Genomic DNA, 26,674 nt, shown 5'->3' with positions numbered 1-26,674 from the left:
ACCTACTTACCTACCATGTTTTCCCCAAAATAAGACTGGGTCTTATATTAATTTTTGCTCCCAAAGACGCATTAGGGCTTATTTTCCGGTTAGGTTTTATTTTTGGGGAAATATGGTACTAAATGCATCCGTCTGGCTGACAATTTTAACTGGGGCTTATTTTGGGGGTAGGGCTTATATTACAATATCCTGAAAAATCATGCTAGGGCTTATTTTCCAGTTGGGTCTTATTTTCAGGGAAACACGGTAGATAGATAGAAATCTATCTATCATTTATTTTCTATATCTATCCATTCATTCTATCATCTATTTATTTATAGCTATCTCTCTGAATGTCTGTCTGTCTGTCTGTCTCAGTTCAGGTCCTTAGGACCAATCTCTAGTGAGTCTTGTCACCAACAATGTTTTGGAGCTGTTTTCAATTTCCTTATTGCCAATATTCAGAAGTAAGAAGAAATGAGGAACTAAGCCCTATTAGCTATGCACAAGAGGGAGACATCAGCAGATATGGAAACACACAGACACAGATACAGACACACAATTTGGCAGTGTGTAAAACAAATTCCAAATGAGAATTTAGCATGCTGGTCCTTCAACACAGATGACAGCAAGGGTGTTCTGTCCCTGTACCATGCACACACCCAACCAGCCAGCCGAGGGTTAAATAAACTCTTCAAACCCACAACGTCAGTGATAAGGAACTTGGCAGCAACTCCGTGGCTGCCTGCCAAGAGCTTTTACTCCGATAACACAGACAAAAATACACACAGTTTGAATTAAATCCACGGCAAATAGATGTTGTGTCCGAAGGTGCAAGTGCCTCGCCAGAGATTAGCTTTGTCCGTCACAGAATCCGAATGGGTACCACACTCCCTTTTATAGCCTGTGGGGTGTGGTCCAGTGACTCAGCTTAATCTCTGGCACGCCTCCTTTTCTGCTGCTCACGCTTGTCTCTCCAACGCTGGCGTGGATCCAACCACAATGTTTCTTCGTCACTATCCGAAACACCTGGCTCCTGGCCAATCTCTTCTCCTTCGGGAGACACCTGAGGCATTGCCAGAGAGGAGGGTCCTGGAGAGGGAGGCCTGGCCGTCTCCTCTCCTTCATGTTCAGAGCCTTCTTCCTCCGATAAGATAGGCTCGGAGGATGGAGCCACAACAAAGGGGTTATGAGGGAGAATAGAAAAGGGGAGCGGGCAATGAAATAGAGTGTGTGGGTAGGGCAGGTCAAACTGCTTGTGACAATAAATTGCAACATTTTTGTATTCCTTCCATGTTATAGATCTCATTGTTGTCTATGACGATGTAAAGTTATAAAAGATGTGATGCAGGGGTGAAATCCAACAGGTACTGACAGGTTCTGGAAAACCAGTAGCAGAAATTTTGAGTAGTCCAGAGAACTGGCAAATACCAGCTCTGGCTGGCCCCAGAGTGGGGTGGGAATAGAGATTTTGCAATATCATTCCCCCAGGAGTGTGGAGGGAATGGGGATTTTGCAGTATCCTTCCCCTGGAGTGGGGAGGGAATGGAGATTTTGCAGTATCCTTCCACTGCCACACCCATGAAGCCTCACCCACAGAACCAGTAGTAAAAAAATTTGAATTTCACCACTGATGTGATGGCAATTTTTTAAAAATCTCAGCAGATATTGCATGTAAGTCTTGGTTCATGTAATTTGGGTTATCCTTCCAATAGGAAGAATGTATAGCTTGCAGTAAGAATGCATAAACAAATGATTTTTCCTAATCAATCCTGTTATCCTGAGTTGATTGGCTTCCTCTCATCTTCTAGAGCCTTACAGCCCAGCTGTGTGGGTGATGATGTTTGTGATGTGTCTCACGGTTGTTGCTATCACAGTCTTTGTGTTTGAATATTTCAGTCCTGTTGGCTACAACCAGAATTTAACCAGTGGCAAAAGTAAGTAAGTTTCCAAATGGCTCAGTGAATGAGTTGCTTTACTTGGGTGGTGAGGGACGAAAGGACAAAAAGCGGGATTATTCTTTTATTAAGCATTTTCTTGCCAGTTATTTCAATGAAATAGACTAATGAAGTCCAAAGGTACTTTTCGATTGGCCTTTTCCAAGCACCCTAAGAAGAATGACAGCCCAGAATGAACAGAAAGGTTTGAAGTAACCAAGGAGTAGAAGAAATATAGAGCGTGCTGTCTTATTGTAATCTATTAAATCAGTGATTCTCAACCTGAGTCCGGGGACCCCGGGAGGGGGGACAGCAGGATGTCATCGCAGGGGGTCCGTGAAGGCTTAAAGAAATATTATGATTTAAATCTTGAGTTAAGTCGGGGGGGGGGTTCCATGGCCATGGACCATGGCTACAAAAGTTATTTAAAGGGGGTCCATGGTGAAGAAAAGGTTGAGATGCACTGTATTAAACCACATGCATAAGGGAAAAGGTTTGCCACTGCAAAAGATAATGTCTCCAATTAGCTTATAAATACTTTCTGTATTTTGCATGGAACCCATTGCAGTCCCTGCCAATGAAGAGTCATACATTTCTGTTTCTCCCAGAATCCCCTTTGGTCTGATTCCCAGGATAAGAATTCTTATACTGCTTAGTTACAGGGATGTGCAGTCCTTCAGAGCAAGTGTGGACTTGCTATTGGACCTTTGCGTCTCGGACATCTATTTCTCTGAGATTGTGCGACTGCAATGTAAGCCCAGGAAAAGGCACAACGTTTTGAAGGAAGCACCAGTAAGTGTAGCATATCTGCCAATATTAATTCTGAAGGGCTGCACATGTCTGGTTAATAGGATAATTTTCATCCAGTGGCAAAGCAGCAATGAAGCAGTGTATGACATTAATTTATTTGTAATTGTTCCCAGATTTGTACAGTCATAAGTGCAAACTTGACAATTACCATTGATCTCTAATACTCCGATGCTTGAAGGGCTGCCACAAGGAAGAGGGGCCAACTTATTTGCCAAAGCACCTGTAGGGCAGGCAAGAAACTATGGATGGAAACTAATCAAGGAGAGAAGCCATATAGAACTAAGGAGAAAATTCCTAACAGTGAGAACAATTAACCAGTGGAACGACTTGCAATCGGAAATTGTGGGTGCCTCAATATTGGAGGCTTTTAAGAAGAGACTGGACAGCCATCTATCAGAAATAGTATAGGTCTCCAACAAGAGCAGGGGGTTGGACTAGATCAGAGGTGGGCTTCACATAATTTAACAACCAGTTCGCCTAGTGCAGAATCCAAAATGTGAGCATGTGCGGCTTCAAACACACGGCAATTTCATGTGTGTGGCTTCCAGCACACCTTCTTGGGCAGCCGTGGTGAGTAGAGCAGGCGAGGCGCGGAAATCAAGTGGGTTGCATGGGCGGGGCGAGTGAGCCAGAGAATGAGATATATAGGACGGGATAGCACCAGGGCGGTTGGTCGGAACTACTGGTATGGGCGAACCGGTCTGAACCAGCAGCAGCCCATCTCTGGACTAGATGACTTCCAAGATCTCGTCCAGTTCTGTTACTGTTACCTCATATATACATGGGTGACAGGAAACAGGAATGTGCACAATAGATTGGAAGTTTAGCAAATCTTGGGTGAGAAATCTAAAGGTTGTTCAAAAGCTTAAAGGTATTTTTTACAGTATATTAAACACTGAACACACTAGATTTCAAGAGACCAAATCTGTTAACGACTGAGTGGATTATTATTATTATTTTAATGAAAACAGCCATCCAAGAGTCTTTTGGGCAAGCTATACAGACCAATCAAATGCAAAGAAGAATGATGTTCAAATGTATGTATAGAACTTGAAATGTCAGAAAACGGCTTTTCTCCCACCTGTATGATTAACTGCACCATCTCCTAAAATTCTGACCTCTCTACAATAATTAAAAGATTCTCCTTTGAATCTTGTAGGTAGTCTTATAAACATCATACCCGTGACACTGTTTTGATTTCATCCACAGTAAAAAACATTCCAGGCCACATGGTAGTTTGTCCTTTATTTTTTTTGTCATTCTGACCCAGGTTGTGGCTAAGCATTGTGTGAAAATCCCTCCATTCTAGTCCTGGTCAGTTCTTCAACACTTCTTTGCCCCTGAAAGTGCCTGTAGGCTTCTTGAGCAGATTCTCCAATTAGTGGGTCCCACTTCTTAGAGATTTCGAGAGCTTTCTCACAGCTGCTTTTAGACGCAAGCTGCTGTTGACCTCTATCCTTGATAAAACTTATACATCCTGACATGTAGATAATGAAAAGGGTGTGGGTGGAATGAATTCCTTCCAACTGTCCATTGCCACTTTTGTTCAGTCATCTCACCTTCCAGAGAATTCTCTGAATTTCTCACCTTGGAAAATTTGCTATCGTTCAGAGATCATAGTTAAGGATGCTGGAATGAGATGGCAAACTAATTAGAAGGAGAGAAGAAACCAGAGTAAAAATAAGCAATCTTTTTTTAGCTTCCATCATGTTCTTTGGCAGGGTACGGGACACCTGGATGTTCCTGATTGCTTTATTGGAATCTCTCTCTCTCCCCCCTCTCCCTCTCTCTTTCACACACACACAGTATTTTACATTTTCAGATTGTTGTTTTGTTTGTTGCATTCTTCATTTAAAGCAAAAAAGACTGTCCTAATATAAGGGGGGGGGTGAAGAAATGAAATATTCAGAACTTGGGCCTACCACTTTGCTTAGAAATTGAAGGAATCCCCTTTCACCAGGGGTGAAATCCAGCAGGTTCTGACAGGTTCTAGAAAAGCGGAAATTTTGAGTAGTTTGGAGAACCAGCAAATACCACCTCTGGCTGGCCCCAGAGTGGGGTGGGAATGGAGATTTTGCAGTATCCTTCCCCCAGGAGTGGGGAGGGAATGGAGATTTTGCAGTATCCTTCCCCTGCCATGCCCACCAAGCCACGCCCACCAAGCAACACCATGCCCCCCAAGCCACGCCCACCAAGCAACACCATGCCCACCAAACCACGCCCACCAAGCAACACCATGCCCACCAAGCCACGCCCACAGAACCAGTAGTAAAAAAAATTGAATTTCACCACTGCTCCATACCCAAATGTCCTGTGGTGATTTTTTTGAGACTTTTGTGTAATGTAGAGAGATCAAGAACATGAAAACTGTGAAGACTCTCAGAATTCTGAATCCGTTAACTCCTTCCAAACCATTGCCATTAACGGGTTCAAGATTAATGTCTGAAGGATATATATATATATTCCAAGCCATTTTTTTCAGCCTGAAAGAATGTTTAGAGGAAAAAGTAAGACCTACCAGGCACACATTTCTTGGGTAGGATGGTCTGCCACAACGTAAGACTGAATCGTTTCCTGCCCATTTCAGTGGCTGAAATGTTACAGCTCTAATCCCAGGGAAAATCTGCAGTGCTTGGCCAAGTTCAGCATGTTGCTGCCTTCCTTCCGTGTGTGCAGAGAGGGATATAACTTTCTATTAGTCTGGGTTGCCTGTAAGCCAGTATCATCTTTATTCCTCTCTCTCTCCCTCTGACTCTCGGTTCTCCTTTGCTATCAACGTTTGCTGTCCAGAGTCTACTCCAGGCAGCTGATTATGTTGGTTCTACTCCTTCACCTTCTCCGATGACTCCAATAAATAGGAGCAGTTATAAGGCATGTAACACCCATGTAGGGGCCTGGCCCAATCCAGCTGGTCAAAGGGAAATGGCAAAAACGTAGCCATTAATTTTAAAAAATTTAATACATTTATAGGTAAATGTCTATGGAGATTCTCAGTCATCCAGGTCATGATTGTCCCAAAGTTGCTTTTTCAAGAGGCAACTGGGCTCCCTTGTTTTTCTTTGAAGACATTTCGCTTCTAATCCAAGAAGCTTCTTCAGCTCTTGGATAATATATGTATGTTTAATGGCATACACAGTAACATTAAGGCTAGACTTAGAAGATTTCTAAGCTTCATGTATTTAAACACTCAATGGCTGATCTCTTGGAATACTTAATAAACCTTTAGGCTTCGTTATTCCAAAGTACACTGCTCAAAAAAATAAAGGGAACACAAGCAGAAGACATCTGAGATCTGAATGAATGAAATAGCCTTATTAAATACTTTGTTCATTACATACAGTAGTTTTGTGTTCCCTTTAGTTGTTTGAGCAGTGTATAAACTACTGAATGTAAAGAACAAAGTATTTAATAAGGCTATCTCATTCATTCAGATCTCGGATGTCTTCTGTTTGTGTTCCCTTTATTTTTTTGAGCAGTATATTTTGCAGAAATGTCTCATTATTATGGTTTAATTAGAGTTATGGGTATTTTCATGGTTGTAGACAAAGTTATCTACGCTTAAATACATTGGAGAATCTCCTAACCACATTTTCCCCTCTTTAGGACAGAATGACAACCAAATATACAAAAGCAAAATCAGTCCAATCTGTTTTTACTCAACAACAAGCAAGCAAGTTACACTGAGTCAAAGAACACACAGAGATCCTATAGGGAGGATTTCTTCTCTCCAAAGTTCAAGCAGATTATCCAATTGAAGATTCCAGTCGAGGGGCCGACAGGAATTCTGATCAGATGAGTTGTAGAGCTAGAGAAGCTGGGGGATAATTAGAGAGAGGGTGGGCAGATGTATCTGGAACACAGCTATGATCTTCTGCCCTCTCCACACCCGTGTTCTTTTTATCCTCTTGTTGTTGTGGCCCGCCAGCTGCCAGATGTGCTGGCGGCAGGCTCGGACGATAAGGAGGTTGGGGAGGAACTTGGGCCAGTTCTGGAGTCTGGAGAAGGCTCTGATGGATGCTCTGCACCAGAGCAGGGCTGTCCGACATTTCCCAGCCACTGGAGAGGCAGCTGCTTTTGGAGGCTGATATGAGTGAGGAGGAAGAACAGCTGGGGCCTGTTCCTGATGCACGTATGTGCAGAGCAGTTAGAAAAGGTGAGCAACAGAGGACAAGGAGTCAACTTGGGGAGCAAAGTATACATGGACCCTGAATGGCCCCTCCCTAGCTGGGGAATAAATAGAAGGAAAGGGGAGTAGTTGTTGTAGGAGATAACAGTTCGTATTTCTGAAGATTTTGCTCATTGTGTTTCGTACCACAAAATTAAATTAAAGAATTTAATTTGCAGCCTTTTTGGCTGGGAGCTCATGGCCTTGCAATTATCGCAAGGAACTGATAAGATTTGTTACTGCAGTTAACTCCTTGAAGGACTATCGCCTGGACTTTTCGGTGGGTGAATGCAATTAATTCACAAGAGGTAAATAAAGAGGGGTTTTTCGTGACAAGGAGTCTGTTTCTTGCTTCTGCTAAGGCTGGGTCAGAGCACTTGTGTCTCAGTAGCAGATCTCATCTTTTCTGATTCAGCCTTTCCTGACTGACTCTGTGCTTTGCCTCCTTTTTCTTTTCTTTTCTCCAGAACGGTCAGCTTGTAACCCACAAGAATGATAAGCACATTTATCCATCCCAAGTAGCTAGGATTTTTTCTTATATCACAGCTAAGTTGATCCTCCTGACTCTGATGTTCAGTGCCTGTTCCCTAGTTTGCCTTTATTTTGAGGCCTTTGAATATTTCTAGTTATTTCCCATCAGCTAGCAAAGATAAACCACAACATTTAGCTTTAGTTCTAAAGAGACAGTTTTATCTCCAAGCGTGATCGTGTGATTAAAAAAGTAAGCAAAGCAATGCAAATTCCAAAGTACACTACTAAAAATGCTCATTTTTACAAAATTTTGTATCAATGAGTGAAAAGTCTTCAGAGTTGCATCCCTCAGGTGACACTCATAATACTGAGGATGAGAACCATGCCTTACAGGTTTATTTTATTGCTAAGAGACCTGTTTCTTTTTGCAAGAAAGACTCATTATTTATGTTCCTCCTTCTAGAGTCCGGTGGGCCATCCTTCACTATCGGCAAGTCGATTTGGCTACTCTGGGCTCTGGTTTTCAACAATTCTGTTCCCATTGAAAATCCCAAAGGCACCACCAGTAAAATTATGGTCCTCATCTGGGCTTTCTTTGCTGTCATCTTCTTAGCCAGCTACACTGCAAACTTGGCAGCATTCATGATCCAGGAGCAATATATTGATACCGTCTCTGGGCTGAGCGATAGGAAGGTGAGCAATAATGATGATTTAATTAATATGCTATGAAGGTGGTAACCAGTGGTGAAATCTGAACCGGCTGCGCATGCACGCTGCACACCAAGTGTGTGCTGTGCACATGCATGTGCGGTGTGCACCAAAAGGAGGCTTGGGAAGGTAAGTAGACAGCGAGGGGGGGGGAGAATCAGCTGTGGCAGCGAGCTTGGGAACCTTTTTATTAACTTTTTAAAAGCATTTTTTACTACCAGTGAACTGGTAGTAAAAAATGCTTTAAAAAGTTTTTAAAAAAAGTTCCGACGATCGCGCATCGCTCAGCTGATCTTCGGAACTTTCTTTTTTTACTAGCAGTTAGGGCAAACTGGCCCTAATCGGTAGCATTTCACCCTGGTGGTAACCAACATTAATGACCTTGGAGTATGTCACCAGAAAGATCAATGGTAACAACTTGATGCCTCCCTCCCATTTGTCCTAGGATCCCTTGTTTATCAACCGTGCTGCTGGGAGCTGATGAGCTCAAAGTATGGTTTTGAGGTTTGTTGTTTAGAACATGGTTTAAGATGCTATTGCTAATCAGTGAAGGTTTGTGACGTTGGATTTGGTTTATCTCCAGAGTCATTTTAAATAGAAGTTTAGGGCCATGTGAGGCACAACATGATAACTGTTCTGCTGTCTTCCTTGGGGAGCTCAGAGGATCATGCAGACATGGGGCTGGTTAGCAGCCCTGAAGAACCTCCCCCTTCTTTTAATTAACATTGAATTTTAATCATCTTTGCCTCTTTTTATATGTTATATATTGTTATTATATTTTAATATTTTATTTGTACACCACCAGAGTTGCTCTTCGAGAGTGATAAATGAATAAATTGATAAATGCATCAATACTACAAGGAGCACACTGGTTCCAAAAAGGTTTCCAGATTCAATTCAAGGTGCTTGTTATCACCATTACAAGCCCTGCACGGCACAGAGCCAGGTTATTTTTGGAATAGCTTTTTCTCCAGTGGTTTCAACCAGGTCCATCAAAGAAGGAATGGCAGAGTCAGGCGAAGAGATAAAAAGAGGACTCAGCCTAGAATCACTACATAGCCACAAACAAAGTCCAACCCCGCTTGACTTTCGTTGATCCTTATCTAACTCTAAGCAGATGCTGACAGTTCGTTGAGAAGGTTTCATGTGCATAGGCTTTTAGCAATAAATCACTTAAATCGAACTTTCTGTGTGGACCTGGTCTTTTGCGCCTGGCAAAACCCCCTCTGAACCAACTTCATCTTATGGGACCCAGGAGACATGCTTTCTTTACTTCAGAGCCTGCCCCCTGGGACAGCCTTACTCCTGAGTTTACAGATAACCAGACCCTGCTCTGAAAGGATGGGATAATCTGGCTTCCTCAGGTATTAGAGCCAAGATACTAAAGCCCAATATATATGACAGTGTATGAGTTGCTAAGAACGTGTGAATTCCCTTGATTACAATATTATGTTTATATTATTTTATTATTATTTAATATTTTATTATTGCACTCTCTATAGTTTTACATTGGTTTTTTTTATGAACACAGTTTAATGCATTATTTGTTAGTCACTCCAAGTTATTTCTTTCAGATTGATGGCCATATAAATTTTCCAAATAACATAACATAAATAAAAATGGGGGGGGGAAAGTCAAAATGCAAGACACATGGAGACCACTCAGTTGTCTTTCATGGGCGTGACCATTGTCAGAACCTGAATTTACATAAGTATTTGTTACCATAGGAAACCAGTCTTTGGAGAACAGCCATGTGAAAACTCATTTTGGCTAACAGCAAAAGTTACTAAAAATAATGGTCTCTGTATCTACATTACAACAAAGCAATTTTCTGGGAAACCATTTTGTGCTCCTATATTTGACTTTTTTATGAGTGCAGATAGCAGTTTTTCTTTCTTCATTTCCTTGAATGTATCATGACTCTCTGTAAAATGTAAATGGAACATTGTGGCAATCTAAGTTATCAGCTAAAATAAAATAAATGTGTACATAACCTCCTAATTCAACCTGTAAAATGGAAGGTACACAAGTATGTACATAGCTCTTTCTGGGCCAGATTCTAGTGCTGAATAAAATACACCAACTGTTTTCTTTTGGTTTTCCTTTTCAGTTCCAAAAACCTCAAGAGCAGTACCCTCCGTTCCGATTTGGAACAGTTCCCAATGGTAGTACAGAGAGAAATATCCGGAGCAATTACCACGACATGCATACCCACATGGTAAAATACAACCAGCGCTCGGTGGAAGACGCCCTCGTCAGCCTCAAAATGGGGTAGCTTTCCGTTTCTTCATCCTCAAGATTTCTGTGTCCAATGACATTATTTCTAACCAGATCTAATTAGGACAAGATTTCTAGTCCTTTTGAAGTAGCACCAACATTGATTTCTAGGACTTAGTCCTTTCAAGTTGTAGTAATTACTTTGTTTCAGCGAGGAAAAATTTACATAGGCATTCCAATTTGAGTGGGCTGTATCTACAACTGCTTTCAAATAGTAGGCATATGTGTTGAGTATAACACCATATTAGAAGGGGCAGCCTATGGTAGCCTCCTTGTGTGTTCAAACGTCCTTGATACCCAAACTTTCTATATATTGCTAATGTTTATGGCATTAACTATAATGGAACTTCTACCAGTCTTCAGCCTACAGATAGCATTTTTGCATACTCTCATATGCTCTCACCTTACTTAGTCCCTTCTCCATCTGAAAACATGAACCTGTGAAGAAACAATTTGATGTCCCCAATAGAAGAGCATATATATAGTTTAGGTTTGAACTGTCGAGTCCTTAGTGCTCTCTGAGCTGGGTTGTCTTGCTTGCAGACATTTCATCCAGGGGTGTGTTCTAAAATTTTTTACTACCGGTTCTGTGGGCATGGCTTATTTTGTGGGCATGGCTTGATGGTCATGTGACAATTATTTAGGATTTAGCAGAGGTACTGGTCTACCAGGCTTTTAACTGCTTGCAGAGCTGTACCGGTCTACTCATTTGTTTTTGGAGACACTAGTCTACCCATTTGTTTTTGGAGGCACTGGTCTACTCATTTGTTTTTGGAGGCACTGGTCTACCCATTTATTTTTGTAGGCATCGGTCTACTCATTTCTTTTAACACTGATCAGCTGTAGGGCGGCCCTTTGAAGCCCCGCGACAAGAGTTTAAACAGTTTTTTTCCCTCTAGCCGATCAGCTGGGACTCAGCAGGCAGCAATAGATTGGGGGTGGGGCCAAATAAAAGGTAAGAATAATGCAGGGGGGTCGGGGGGGCAGAACCAGTTCGGTGATGTCATATTGTCACTGCTACCGGCTTGGCGGAACCGGGCCGAACCGGGAGGAACCCACCACTGATTTCATTACTTGCTAAGAAACGTAATTAATGCTAGTAAGCGGGGTCTACAGCAACTCACCATGGCCAACTCACCAAAGCCAATTTACTGTGGCCAACTCAATGTTGGACAACTCGCCATGGCCAACTCACCGTGGGACAAGACTTATACTAATATCAAAGAAATAGTGGAATAGAATCATGAAAGAAAGTATGCCAAAGGAGGGACAAAATGAAAAGTGAATTACAAAAATTAAAATTATTTTAAAATTATTTTACAGTTTGCTGTGGCAAGTTAGCCACAGCGAATTGGCCATGGTGAGTTAGCCATGGCAGTTGGCTATATCGAGTTGGCCCCTTCCTTTGTGAGTGTGGGGTTTGCGCCCTATTTATATACAGGAGCTTGTCTATCAGTATTGAATAAATAATAATCAACAAAGCAAGAATTAATTTACAATTAACTCTGGTGGGAAGCCTGACAGATAGAATATTTGATGAAAATGCTAATGGGATGAATGATGTCTTGATCAGTTTCATGTACTCACCTGGCCTATGGGTCAATGGTGGGTTTCAAAAAATGTTACTACCAGTTCTGTGGGCATGGCTTGGTGGGCATGGCATGACTTGGTGGGCGTTGCAGGGGAAGGATACTGTAAAATCTCGATTCCCACCCCACTCCAGGGGAAGGATACTGTAAAATCTCCATTCCCTCCCCAATCCAGGGGAAGGTTACTGCAAAATCCCCATTTCCCCCCAATCAGATAGGACTCGTGAGGCAGAGAAAATAGATGGGTGTGGGGCCAGTCAGAATTTTTACTACCGGTTCTCTGAACTACTAAAAATTTCCGCTACCGGTTCTCCAGAACTAGTCAGAACCTGCTGAAACTCACCTCTGCTATGGGTCATTCTTTCTATGTGAAGAATGGCCCAATAGTCTATAGTCCAGTTGAAATTGCAGCCTTGGCATTCTCTGAAAAGTTCAAACCCAGCAGTACCCGATCTACAGCAGGATTGTGCATGCTTTGAAAATGATTTGGAACATGGCTTCAGACCTCACACGAAGACAAATATTCATTAACACATTCTGACTTTTACCTGGATTTCAAGTGAGCTTGGAGAAGCATTGAGGTTGCCTTGAAATGTTGACTTGTCTGAGAAGCCTAAAAACAGATCAGACTCCCTTAATTAACAGAGACACGCTATAGTGCTACAAAGCTCAAAGCACTTCTTCAGAGTCATTTTAAAAATGGGGACATTCCTATTGTCTAATACAAGCTTTTCCCAACTTGGCTGAAGTCCCTAGTTTCCTCCTATTGTGTTTCATAGCAATTGTTCCCTAATCTGCTTTTTCTGTGTGCTTGATTCCAGAAAGCTGGATGCTTTTATCTATGATGCCGCAGTGCTCAATTACATGGCTGGCAAGGATGAGGGTTGCAAGCTGGTAACCATTGGCAGTGGGAAAGTCTTTGCCACCACTGGCTATGGCATTGCCCTCCAGAAGGACTCCAAGTGGAAGAGAACAATTGATTTAGCTCTCCTGCAATTCCTGGGAGACGGTGGGTTGTTTTCTCTGTTAGTCACACATTGCTAGCTAATATTTAGGAAAAATTACTGCTTCATCCTATTTGTTTTCTTCCAGGGTCACAATGATTTGCCAAGTTCAGAGTAGAGCTTTTTCTTTATTATAATACAGAGGCGTAAAACAAAAACACAACAAAAAAACCCCAAACGTAAGAACCAAAGGAAAAAGAAAACAACAAAAAGATATTATATTACATGTTCTGTAGGGAACGTGCAGTCCATTTTTGAAACAATGATTAAAGTAGGGAATGTGCAGTCCATTTTTGAAACAATCATTAAACCTTGATCACATGGAATAATACAGATGATTTTTTTTCCATTACACTAGCCAGTTTATAGATAAATAGTGAGCACGTATCACAGGTTCAAGACTGTAACCTTGAGGCCGCAACTTTCCAACATCTAAGAATAAATGTTTTTGTTACACCTCAAGCTTGATAAATCCATCATTCTTCATATATGATAAATTCCATTTTTTGGGGTTCTATACAGGTAGTCCTCAATTGAGCCCCAAAATTTCGTTGCTAAGTGAGACATTTGCTAAATGAATTTTGCCCCATTTTACAACCTTTCTTATCACAGTTGTTAAGTGAAACACTGCAGTTGTTAAATTAGTAACAAGGTTGTTAAGTGAATCTTGCTTGTCAGAAGGTCGCAAAAGAGGATCACATGACCCTGGAACACTGCAACCGTCATAAATGTGAGTCAGCTCCCAAGCGTCTGAATTTTGATCATGTGACCATGGGGATGCTGCAATGGTCGTAAATATGAAAAACAGTCATAATTCACTTTTTTCAGTGCTGTTGTAATTTTGAACAGTCACTAAATAAACTGTTGTAAGTCAAGGTCTACCTGCAATAGAAAAATATCTGCAGAATTTGTGGCATATAAAAGTATGGATATCGAATAAAAACGGGAGATAGTGAGACATGCCTGTAGCATGTGAATAAGCTTCCTCTCAGTCCTTCCACTCAATGATTTTTCATCTTCACATTTGCATTTCCCATTTCCTTTAATAGAAACAAAACAGGATAAAGCCGCATCTGCAAGATGGGAAGAGGGCAGATATTTTCACCAGAAGACAAATGACTACTCCCACTCTCTCGTTGGTCATTTGCAAATGTACTGTTCACATAGTTTAATGAAAAGAAGGACTAGGGGTGACATGATAGCAGTGTTCCAATATCTCAGGGGCTGCCACAAAGAAGAGGGAGTCAGGCTATTCTCCAAAGCTCCTGAGGGCAATGGGTGGAAACTAATCATGGAGAGAAGCAATCTAGAACTAAGGGAAAATTTCCTGACAGTTAGAACAATTAATCAGTGGTACAACTTGCCTCCAGAAGTTTTGAATGCTCCAACTCTGGAAGTTTTTAAAAAGAGATTGGACAACCATTTGTCTGAAATGGCATAGGATTTCTTGCCTGAGCAGGGGGTTGGACTAGAAGACCTCCAAGGTCCCTTCCAATTCTATTATTCTGTTACATATAAATTAAAATTGAATTATAAGATGGAAATAAAAGTAGCTCCAAAACTTCAGCAAAGTGAAATTCATTAAAATGGAAAGGATTTACTTCAGCTATTTTTTTTTCCTATTACAGTAACACAATAGTTATGAAAGACATCATTAGTTCTTATTTCCTCTTTATTTCCTAATATATGGGCTAAATGTTGTCCTAGACACCAACATGCATTTTGCCCATTCTGTATTTTCCTCAAAATTCTGGTGCTGAATGTTGATGATGAATTCCTTAGTCATTGGAGAAAATGTTGAAAAGTTTTTGGAAAACTGCTCTCCTCTGCACTGTGAAGATTCATATTAAATGAAGCCAAACTCCTGGCAATTCCCTGAAAAAGTCTTTCTCTCTCGTTTCACTTCATCAGGAATTAAATTTTCCGCTACTTCAGCAGCTTTAATAAGTGGCTGATATACTGTAAGTAAATATGCAAGCATGTGCTTAATATGCATTAGGACTAGGGAAATTTAGGAGAAGTATTTTATTAATCAGACGTAGAAGGAGAAGAAAGAGAAGAGGAAAGCAAAATAAATATTTATGCCACTTACAGGAAGTGCAATAAGTTAAAAACAAACTTGGGATCCCTGTGATATGTCCTGGCACACACACAGAATGTGTCTTTCTCCAAAACACTATTATTTAGCTCTTATTTATTGTCTAAGTAGTAAAATATTCATATTCATATATGAATATGTAGTCCTCGACTTACAAGAGTTTATTTTGTGACCATTTGAAGTTAACAACAGCATGGACAAAAGTGACTTATGACAGTTTTTCACACTTATAATCGTTGCAGCATCTTCATGGTCACATGATCAAAATTTGGATGCTGGGCAATTAGAAGGTATTTGTGACAGTTGCTTCCTTCCTCGGTTATGTAATCATCTTTTGTGACCTTCTAAGAAGCAAAGTCAAGGGGAAAACCAGATTCCCTTAACAACGTTATTACTAATGTAAAAACTGCAGTGATTCACTTAATGATGGCAAGATAGGTCATAAAATTGGGGCAAAATTCACTTAACAACTGCCTCACTTAGCAACATAAATTTTGGGCTCATTTGTAGTCGTAAGTCAAGGACTATTTATAAGGAGGCAGAAGGCATCTTGATTATAAATCAAGATCACGTGAAGTGTTAATACCACTTTATAATGTCTTGGAAAGGCCACACTTGGAATACTGCATCCAATTTAGGTCGCCACGATGTAAAAAAGATGTGAAGACTCTAGAAAGAGTGCAGAGAAGAGCAACAAAAATGATTAGGGGACTGGAGGCTAAAACATATAAAGAACGGTTGCTGGAATTGGGTATGTCTAGTTTAATGGAAAGAAGGACTAGGGGTGACATGATAGCAGTGTTCCAATATCTCAGGGGCTGCCACAAAGAAGAGGGAGTCAAACTATTCTCCAAAGCACCTGAGGGCAGGACAAGAAGCAAAGGATGGAAACTAATCAAGGAGAGAAGCAACCTAGAACTACGGAGAAACTTCCTAACAGTTAGAACAATTAATCATGGAACAACTTGCCTCCAGAAGTTGTGAATGGTCCAACACTGGAAGTTTTTAAGAAGAGATTGGTTAACCATTTGTGTGGAATAGTATACGTTTTCCTGGCTGAGCAGGGGGTTGGACTAGAAGACCTTCAAGGTCCCTTTCAACTCCTTGGAATCCGAATGGAAATTCTATTGCAGTTCCTGTTTCTAGGGTTCTCATTAGCTCACTGTGCAAGCACAGTGCTGAACTAGGTATGCCTTTAGATCTAAACTCCCAGGGTTTTGATCTACTGTAGCAAGCGTGAGCACTGGTGGGTATATCCTAGTTATCAGCAGTGGCCTATTAAAAAAAATAATAATAATAAAATCACTGACTCCTACTTGCCTGGATGCCATTCCTGTGAAAGAGACACCAAATTAATGTATTTATTTATTTATTATTTATTTTATTTTATTTTATTTTATTTTATTATTTTATTTCATTTCATTTCATTTTATTATTTTATTTTATTATTTTATTTTATTTTATTTTATTTTATTTTATTTTATTTTATTTTATTTTATTTTATTTTATTTTATTTTATTTCATTATTTCATTTCATTTCATTTCATTTCATTTTATTTTATTTATATACCGCCCTTCTCCCGAAGGACTCAGGGCGGTGAACAGCCATAATAAAAACAATGTACAAAAATAGAATTTAAGAGCAGATTAAAATAATTAAATCATGGGCCGAATTTAAAACTCCCATTTTAAAACCAATTTTAAAACCCCATTAACACCAAATTAAAATCATTTATCCCATCAGATGGGATAAATGTAATGGGAGAGTTTGATTTAACCAATAGACAATGCATGTGAACAGAAGACTTTTATATATTCAGTTATGTACTTTTGCATTTGCAGGTTTTAGAGACATCTCTGTCTTAAATTATAGCTTTATTTGTTAGCAGATGGAAAGTGTCAATACGGCAATGTGCTCCAGAAAAAGTCTGCCTTGGAAGCTTATAGAGATCCCTCTTAGCTCAATTCTAATTGTCTGTCAATTTAATTGAGAGTACCACTACATTTGGTACGTTTTCAATATCTGGTTGAGATACAGAGATTTTAACATTGATGCAGAGCTTTTAATCTTCTGATTTAAATGAGAAACCGGCGGTCAGGATAATGAGCTGGTCACTACCCACTCATGCTGTTCCACTGATCTAAAAGGCTGCACCTGCCAGGTGCTCACGGTTGTGAACTCCATAGGAGCGAAGGAAGATGATAGCTACACTCTGGTTCCCTTGAACATTTGCACTGCTTGGAAGTTAAAACTTGAAATCATAATAGTCTTTTGCCTACATCATTAGTTCAGCCACATAAATGCAGAAGCAGAATAAACAAAAACAAGCAAATATGATGCACTGTAGGAGAAGAAGGTTTTTTTTTTTTTTACCTCATATCTGGCCATTTTAAAATGGTCGCTTTGCACAGACATTTAAAAAAAACAAATAAAGATGTACCGTTATTGGAATGATTTAGGAGAATGAATGGCATAATACAAAATAACTTAAATCTTAGACTATTCTGTATGAAATGAGGGAAGAAACAGCCATAGTTAAACATATGATTAATGAGGATAATAATACATGGATATATATGAATCGAGTGAAGATGCACAAAAGACTTGTAACCAACCGACACACTGTTTGTCTTTGTATTGAAGATGGTTTTTATTTGTTTTTTTATGTATTTGTTTAAAAATATTTTTTTTTTCAAAAAACAAAAACAAAAACAAATAGCAAAAACCCTTTTCAAAACAAGACAATCCTTTTTTAATTCTTTTCGGCGAAATTCGTGCATCCCAAACATCATTTTTTTCCCCCAGAAATGTTAAGAGTTGGCCCACGAAGGGGATGATCTTTAATGTCGGATGGATTCTTTAGCTAAAAGCATTCCCTCGCCTACCCTTTGCCTATTTGTGTGTCGTTTTGCAGGTGAAACCCAAAAACTGGAGACTGTATGGTTGTCTGGTATCTGCCAAAATGAAAAGAATGAAGTGATGAGCAGTAAACTAGACATTGATAACATGGCGGGGGTCTTTTATATGCTGCTGGTGGCAATGGGGTTGAGCCTGCTTGTCTTTGCTTGGGAACACCTGGTGTTTTGGAAGTTGCGGCATTCCGTGCCAAAGTCCCACAAACTTGATTTCCTTCTAGCTATAAGCAGGGTAAGTAATGTTCCTGCACAGGCAGTTTATTTATTTATTGTTTTTTTATTGCATTTTTCTGTTGCCCAAATGCCCAAATGATCTCGCATAATGGGATCACATGACGCCAGGACACTGCAAACATCATAAATGCATTCTAATTGCCACGCCTCCAAATTCTGATCTTGTGACCATATGGACGCTGCAACGGTCATAAGCGTGAAACATGGTCATAAGTCACTTTTTCAGTGCCATTGTAACTTCGAACAGTCCCTAAATGAATGGTTGTAAATTGATAAGTACTACCTGTATATAATAATAAACCAAAATAAAGATTGGCAAAGATAACAAGAGCCAGACAGGGATGAAAAAAGAAACAAATCCATACTATTCAAGGAAACTTCATTCAACCTTGCCAAAGGCCTGGGAAAAGCAGCAGATCTTCAAAGCACGAGTAGAATGGGGGCTGTCCAGCTCTTGGTGTGGATGAAAGTGCTGGCCTTGAAACCAGAAGATTGATAGTTCTAGTCTTCTGTTCTAGGCATCAGAGCCAGCTACGTAAACTTTGAGCCATCTACTCTCTTAATTTGACCCATCTCACTGGGGGGAGGGGGGGTTGTTGTGGGGAAAATAGGCGGGAAACATTATGCAAGCGGCCTTGAGTTGCACAAATAAAAATGGGATACAAATCTAATGATCATACTAATCATAATCAAAATCCTTCTTCTATTCCTCCAGGAAATACTCTTATTCTTTTGTATAAATGTTCATTAAAAAAGAACAATTTAAATTATTTGTTTATTTGTTCATTAGATTTGTATTCCACCCACTGTTCAGTGTGCTCCTTTCTTCACAACTATTCTGAGGCGGAGTTCCACATACTGCACTAAGCAGTAATATATGGATTCAGCTGCTGGATTTAATTTCTTTTTTACTTTTTCATTAGATGTTTTTTACTGTTGTGAGCCGCCCTGAGTCCAGCTGGAGATAGGGCGGCATATAAATCTTAATAATAATAATAATAATAATAATAATAATAATAATAATAATAATAATAATACCTAGCCGGAAAATAAGCCATAATGCATCTTTTGAAGCAAAAATTAATATAAGACTCAGTCTTATTTTGGGGGAAAACACAGTACTTGAATGTCAGTTTACGGACTAAGAACTTAAATTGATGGGCTATGTTTTCAATAGTCTGTTTGGAGTGGAAATTGTGATCAAACCCTCACCCCAAAAATCCTTTGGAGCAGAACTGGCTGGGAATTATGGGATAAATATGTCACAACATGAATAACACATTTAATACAGTAAATAATAATTTAATAATAAATAGTAATAAATTTGTTTTTCTCTCTGTTCCTTTGTCAAGATTGCAGCTTTAGGTCTGTCTAGTCAAAGTGCTGCCATAAATAAATTAAACCTAGCTTTAGCTAGCTGATGCATAAGGGGCAATCTTATTTGTTATTCAATCATTTGTCCCGCCTCCACATAAGGCCTCCTGCTCCCTCTAGGTGTTTTAAATCTTATTAAACCTGTGACAGCCTAAATGCTTAGTAAGAGTTTTCATGAAATTGTGTGAATAATAATAGTCTGATTCTGAACAACTCAGTAATTCTAGTAGGTAGGAAGATACTTTGGCTGTCTTCACTCACAACATGTGTAGAGGTGAAGAACTGCAAATTATAAGTATTTTAGGCAATACAATGTTTATATAAATTAAAATGATTGCCAGTTCAGATGATAAATCTGGCAATAAAATCTGGAAGTTGACTATGAGAATGACTCCTGTGCATATAAGACTCAAGGATTTTCACTGTTCATAACTTGTCATATTTTTAAGTACAACATTTTCCATCCAATATCTCAACTATGGTTACACTGGTTTTCGAACTTGCCCCAAGCAGAGGGTTCTGGTATTTGGGCAAGTCCCAAAAAACTTATTCTAAACTGCTTTTGGAGAGTTTTCAGCCTTACTAATAATCCCATAATTTCTAACAAACATCCCTGGTATGGATTCATGAGGTGGGGATGTGCTGTCAGGATTTGTAAAAGCAAATTAGAAAGGTGCCACTAATATTAATTTGTGTGAAATTTATTTGAAAATAAAGTGATTAGAAAACAGTTTCCACAATTACTAAGAAAGAAAACAATCATGCTTATTGAACAAGAATTTATTTGCCTGTTGAGTTCTATTACATTTATATTGCATATACATTTCCAAGTCCTTTTGTCTTTTCCATTATAAACACCTTAGCTAAGCAATAAAAAAACAATAAAAACACTTATGTTTCAAGTCTTGCATAAATAGAAACCAGACAGAAAATAACTATTTATACAATTTGAGTTTTTACCTATTAAAACATTCGTTTCCTTTTGTTGTTAAATGCTTTAAATGCCTAAATTAAAGTCATGTATTTGAGAAGCATTTTCTGAATTCTAGTTACATGAAATTTCTTAACCAGCCACTAGATTCATTGCATCTCATAACAATCATTATTAGTGTCCTCAAGGAATATTTTACAAAATTTAATTAAGCAGCAAACACTTTAAAATACAGATTGAAGACAGTTATGAAGCTAACAACTTGAATACAAGATTCCATACTGAGAGATAAAGAGAAGATAGCTTCATTATACTACAACATCTGCCTGAATGAGCAGCTCATTGTAGAAGAGGGAACAGTTCTTTCCAATCACTATTTAGTGAGTTGTTGGGTCTTCATTGTGGAATCCAGATTTTCTATGTAAGACCAACAATTGAAAAGAAATTTTTAAAAAGTTCTTTTCAATCTTCCCTAACTAATTTTAGTAGAAAATGCTTTCTCTGAATCTTCCTATTTCAAGGATGAAGAATCTGATATACAGGTTTATATGGTTTTGGCATTTAGTTTTGCTCAGATAAAGGAAATTATTCAATATTTATGAGTTCTCTCTGTGAAAAAAAGGCTAATTTAGTATCACCATGGGTCATTCCTTCTCAAGACAATTTGTCATTCTTTTCTTGTTTCATCTTGTATTCCCAGGGTATTTACAGCTGTTTTAATGGAGTCCAGAACCTGGAGAGTCCTGTTCATGTTTACAAACCAGATGTCACTGCTAACTCTGCTCAAGCCAATGTGCTTAAGATGCTGCAGGCAGCCAAGAATATGGTATCAACAGCCAGTGTTGGAAACTCACTGGAAAATGCTACACGCACTATAGAGAACTGGTCTAGTAGGAGTGAAAACTTCCAAACAACTTTCTCCTTAAGGACTCCCCAATTTGTGATTCAAAACACTAGTGGGTCAAACAGGCCAGCTCATTCCTCCAACACTACAACAAGTGAGAAGCTAGGGAGAAACCTTCCACCTTTGCTTCTGGCACCTCAGCAAACTGTGGGACCAACCAGTGAAAGCTGCGGAGAGACAATTGAGCACTCACCGATACTCCATCCACTCAAATTAGGAGGCAACTGCTCTGAAGATAAGATTATTCCAGGTTTTGCTGTGTACCACGCTCCACAGTATTTGGTAACCACATCTCAGGCTAACCTCAGAAAACACATCGGAAGTCCTCTTAGTGATGCTCCTCATTCCCCAATCAGGGCTCTTCAGGAACTTTCTCCACATAATCATAAGTATACGCTCCCTGTGTCCAGAGGCCAGGGGAAACAAAAATTCCACCAGAATGATCCCCTGTATAAAGAAGGTGAGCATAGCAGTGCAATCCAGGATTCAAGGCTAGCTTTCTCTTCTGAGAAGAAAAAGAATTTGGAAACTCACTACTTGCCCCATCCCTGTATATATAATTCCTTCCCAAAGGACAACAGAACTTGTAGACCCTTTGCACATAAAGAATACGACCCACTAGAGCTGGGGAGAGAAAAGGAGACCTATACAGCTAGCCTTTCAAGATCAACCTTGGAACAGCATGGACAGTTCCATTCTCTAGGCATCTGGAAGCATCCACCAAAGTGTTCCAGTTCCAGGGATGTCCTGGACTTCTTTCCCAAAGCTAGCTTGATCCCCAAAGCAAAACTGCTGCCTGGGATCCATCATGGAGTCCACCACCATTCTCCTGATGCCCTTAGGCCAAGCAATGCGTGCAATAGGAAATGTATGCAGGCCGACGGTCTAAGTTGGAAAGAGAAACAGCTGCTACATTCACAATCTATGCAGCTCCCATCCTATCGAGAGGCCTGTCTACCGTACATCTCAGGCATACACAGGGCTTCTTCAGCTGTAGTGCAGAAGCAATATGCTTATGTGAACTCGTACCCAAATTTACCTGTTTATTGGAGAAGCTTTCATCCAAGCTCTTCTCACCTATGTGAACAATCCAGTGCCTCCCAGCACTGTTTCAGCCAGGCATCCTGGCCCTCATGCAGCAGGGATTTCTTGGTCCATGAGGACGGACAGAGGGCCACGTACTTTGATAGCACACAGAGAGACTGCAGAAATCAGAGCAGGGTTTATCCAACATTTATTCAGATGGCCAACACTGAGAGGAGAAATACGCCGACAACCCCGAGGATGCACGTCCCTTGCGCAACAAGATCATGGAGGCGCATATCTAGCCTAGAATCTGAAGTCTGATCACGGAAAAAAGGCGGGGTGGAGCGGGGAGAGGATGACGCTAAGAGTGCCTGCGCTTGATGCGTAACTTATTCCCATGCACAAGAAACCACTTCTGTGGGGGCACTCTAGAAATAGACACGTATGGGTAAATGACAAACCATCTTGAACTATCGATCTCCTTCTCCCTATGATACCGGTACCAAGAAAAAGTCACGGTCTCTTCTGTACACACAAGAGCAAGTGACCTTTCTCTTTTATCTCCTGCTGGAATTAAGATCAAAGCAACACTCAAAGCCCAGTCGGAGGCACTTTAAGGACTGCATTCCAAAGTCTTCCATTGCTGAGCACTGGAGCACTCATTTCATGCAAAAGGCTCCTGGTGGCAATTCACAGCATGCAGCCTCTGTGTGGATAGCTTAAAACACATCGATTCCAGTGTCAAACATCTACAACTCAGTGCCAGCTATTTTTCAGAGCATGCTGTCCGTAACACAGCTGGAAACGGCCGACAGCATCCTAATAAAAATTAGGACTATCTTGTTTACCCCTATGCACTGATATAAATGGAACTATATAAATGATGAACGGGCAAATACTATATTTTTAGTGTTTTACATTACCCTCTGATTCTTCATAAAGAGCCTCAAATGCCATGTGTTAAAATGTATTAACTTCCCCTTTCTTTTTCTCATGTAGCTTTTGGCTGCATTGGCAAATCTTGTCTTTTACACTATCCCTAAAACAGTAAAAAAGGCTTTCTTGCCTTTCCTTTTAAAAGTACAGCATCATATAAAAGACATATTTAAAACAATAGCTGCTATTGCCACATCAAATTTGAACTGCTGAGCAAATACAGGTGACAGGAAAGTATTCGTGAGAATGTTATTGTCTTATTATGCAGACTAATATTCCAGATTCATTCAGGCATCTTTCTTACTCCCAGAGCATGACCAAAAATTCAAATTCAGGCAGAAATATTCTTATATATCAAGAAGGCATCAGAAGAAGCAGCTGTGTAGCTTCCCAGTTTCGGATAAGGTATTTGTAGCAGCCTAGTGAAGGCTCCCGTGTTTAAAAGGGATCACCAGAGAGGCATTCAGTGGCCCTGTTGACTGTCTTTAAAAATTATTTATGTTAACAGCAAATGCAGACTGGCTTATTGGTTTGCAAATAAAAGGAGATCACCAACATACAAGTTTTCTATATATTTGGAGAATTCCAGAAGCATGCTGAAGCTTAGAGCTGTAAATTAAAAAGCAAAGGTTTGGGATTTGGGAGCCAACAAGGACTCCAGAACTAATAGGATACTGATGCTAGACAGTTGAGCCTAGAGAAAAACAAGCAAACAAACAATTGGTAGCTATTTCACGCACATTGTCTGCGGACAGAATTGCAAAAAGGAATGTTATTTTTTGCTACTATCTTTTGTTTAGGGATGGGAAAACCTGTATCCCTTAGATCCTTGCTCCTGCTGGTAAACTGTCCTTGAGAAGCTTGCCCCAGGTGACTGTTTGCTGAAACCGCAGGAGGAGGCATCCATCGCATGCACATTCTGCTGGCTGTTTATCAGATGGGCATATGCCACTCAGAGCAGATAGTCTTGCAGATAGCCAGCCTGAAACCAGATAGGGCTTTAATCCGCACCTTAAATTGTCCCAAAGGTGCTTTTCCAAAAGGCAACTGGACTTCATTTTTCCTTCATTTGAAAAACCAAGTCCAGCTGCCTTTTGAAAAAGCACCTTTGAGACAACCATGACTTGGATGACTGAGAATCTCCATAGACATTTAGCACCTTAAATTCCACTCAGAAGCTGTCTGGCAATCAACAGCAGTTCTGCAATAGTGGTGTTACCAACTGTTACATGACTAAAGCAGGCTTCGCTTGTTACTCTGTGCAGCTGGATTTTGAATTGGCTGTAGCTCCCAATTGGCCCTCAAGGGCAGCCCCATATAGAGCGAATTACATTCGTCTTGTTATGAAGTGACAAGAGCATGAATTACCATAGTAAAACCTCTTCTTCCATGAAAGGCCACAACTAATGTACCAGCTGAAGCTGGAAAAAGACTCTTCTGCCATGACTTCCACTGTTATTACAGCAGGAGTCTTGAGCACAGGAGAAGCTCCAGGTTGCAAACTTGCTCTCCACAAGGGGAGTACTGCTTTGTTCTAGAGTCAGTTGGATTTTTTTTCCCTGGAATTGGAAGACTTTAATTCAACAGCCTTCCATTTTGCTGGGATAAACCCAAGCTGTTTCTTTCCCTTTCCAATTTTTAACAGTTTATAGGCACCAGATCAGGCCTTAGCATTGCCTATCTGGTTCAAGATGTAGGTATGCAACTGGATTATCATCAGCAAATTAAAGATGCCTCACCTATGCCAGTAGGGGACCTCCCCTAGAAATTTTGGTTAGACATTAAATAATAAGAGGGGCCAAGTGCCCCACCTGCTCTGGAAGGAAGAGAACCATTACAGCTCAGTGCTTCCCATCTCCAAAATGGACCAATGCATTTCATTTTCATTTTCCCTTCTCACCATTATGAAAGTAAGCTCCACTGAGAAATTCTTGATGAAAAATTAGGAAAGGGACAGTAACTAACTCAACGCTCATGTTTTCGTTTGGCTTCTCTTATGTAAGCATTGTTGACCATAAAGCCATCCACTAAAACATTACATTAAAAAAAATATTCTATTCTGAGCAATACAACGACAGCAAAGAGCTGTGTTGAGTCTTCAAAATGTATTGTCATTGAAGTTGCTAGATTTCTTTCTTTTCTTTTTTTTTCCCCTCCAGGTGAATCCTGTTTCTCAATTGCAAATATTTTGCTTGCAAACCCCTGGGATTTTATGGCCATGGCTAAAGCACAGGATTTGATATGTATGTTTGTGGGTAGATCTTGGGGACATAGGAAATAATCTATGTCCTTCATGCATAATCAATCTTCAGTCCTCTCTACTAATATTCTGGGAAACATTTCTAACAAATGAAGAAAAAACTGTTTACCCTTCATACTTCATAAACTGTGAAAATTACACTGAGATCTGCAATGCTGACTTTTTTTTCCCTTTCAAGGCACTTTAAAAGTAACACAAGCTGTACTGACACTTCTCCCCTCACTCCAATCCCCACCGAGGGCAATACATTTATCAGGATCAATTAAAATATAAAAGAATATGCAATAGGGGCAGGGTTTTATAAGGCGTGGGATATACAGCTGGGTACCATACATCATTTGTGCTGCTTTAGAAAAGAGAAATTACATTTAAAAAAAATTCGGAAGAGGATAACTTGCTGTGTGTCTGTCTGTGTCTGTGTCTGTGTGCACCTTCAAGTCAGTTTTACAAATCTTGGTGACTAGCTTAACTAGTCCCTGAATTTTTCTTGGCAAAGTTTTTCAAAAGTGGTTTGCCATTGCCTCCTTCCTACGGCTGAGAGAAAGTGACCAGTGGTCACCAAGCTGGTTTTATGCCCAAGGTGGGACTAGATCTCACCATCTCCCAGTAACCTGATGCCTTAGCCCAGAGGTGGGGAACAATGGCCCCTTTATAACTTGTGGACCAGAGGTGGGTTTCAGCAGGTTCTGACCAGTTCGGGAGAACTGGTAGCGGAAATTTTGAGTAGTTCGGAGAACTGGTAGTAAAAATCCTGACTGGCCCCGCCCCCATCTATTCTCTGCCTTCCAAGCCCCAGCTGATTGGGAGGAAATGTGGATTTTGCAGTAACCTTCCCCTGGAGTGGGGTGGGAATGGAGATTTTACAGTATCCTTCCCCTGCCACGCCCACCAAGCCACACCCACAGAACCGGTAGTAAAAAATTTTGAAACCTACCACTGTTGTGGATCAGTGGTGGGTTGCCCCCGGTTTGGACCGGTTCGCAAGAACCGGTAGTAAAACTGGCGGGAGGCTCCACCCACTGCCCTGGATGTCATCATAGGTAATCTGCGCATGC

At 40.3% G+C, this 26,674-nt stretch overlaps 1 protein-coding gene across 2 annotated transcripts in view; it reads left to right on the top strand.

The window, feature by feature from the left end:
• Positions 1-25,760, top strand: part of GRIN2C (glutamate ionotropic receptor NMDA type subunit 2C) — a 95,256-nt gene extending 69,496 nt beyond the window's left edge. For both annotated transcript variants that reach the window (XM_060688715.2, XM_034408709.3), the window contains 6 exons: positions 1,791-1,916; positions 7,826-8,055; positions 10,181-10,341; positions 12,758-12,945; positions 17,954-18,186; positions 21,194-25,760. In XM_060688715.2, coding sequence (XP_060544698.2) covers positions 1,791-1,916; positions 7,826-8,055; positions 10,181-10,341; positions 12,758-12,945; positions 17,954-18,186; positions 21,194-22,744 — 2,489 coding nt within the window. In that variant the 3' untranslated portion in view covers positions 22,745-25,760. The remainder of the gene's footprint in view (positions 1-1,790; positions 1,917-7,825; positions 8,056-10,180; positions 10,342-12,757; positions 12,946-17,953; positions 18,187-21,193) is intronic.
• Positions 25,761-26,674: the final 914 nt, after the last annotated feature.

The sequence above is a fragment of the Pantherophis guttatus genome, chromosome 2 (genome assembly GCF_059756535.1).
Source record: "Pantherophis guttatus breed Tessera chromosome 2, ASM5975653v1, whole genome shotgun sequence".
In the NCBI taxonomy this organism is placed as follows: Eukaryota; Metazoa; Chordata; class Lepidosauria; order Squamata; family Colubridae; genus Pantherophis; species Pantherophis guttatus.
Note: the sequence above shows the minus strand (reverse complement) of the source record. Positions and strands in the feature narration are given on the sequence as shown.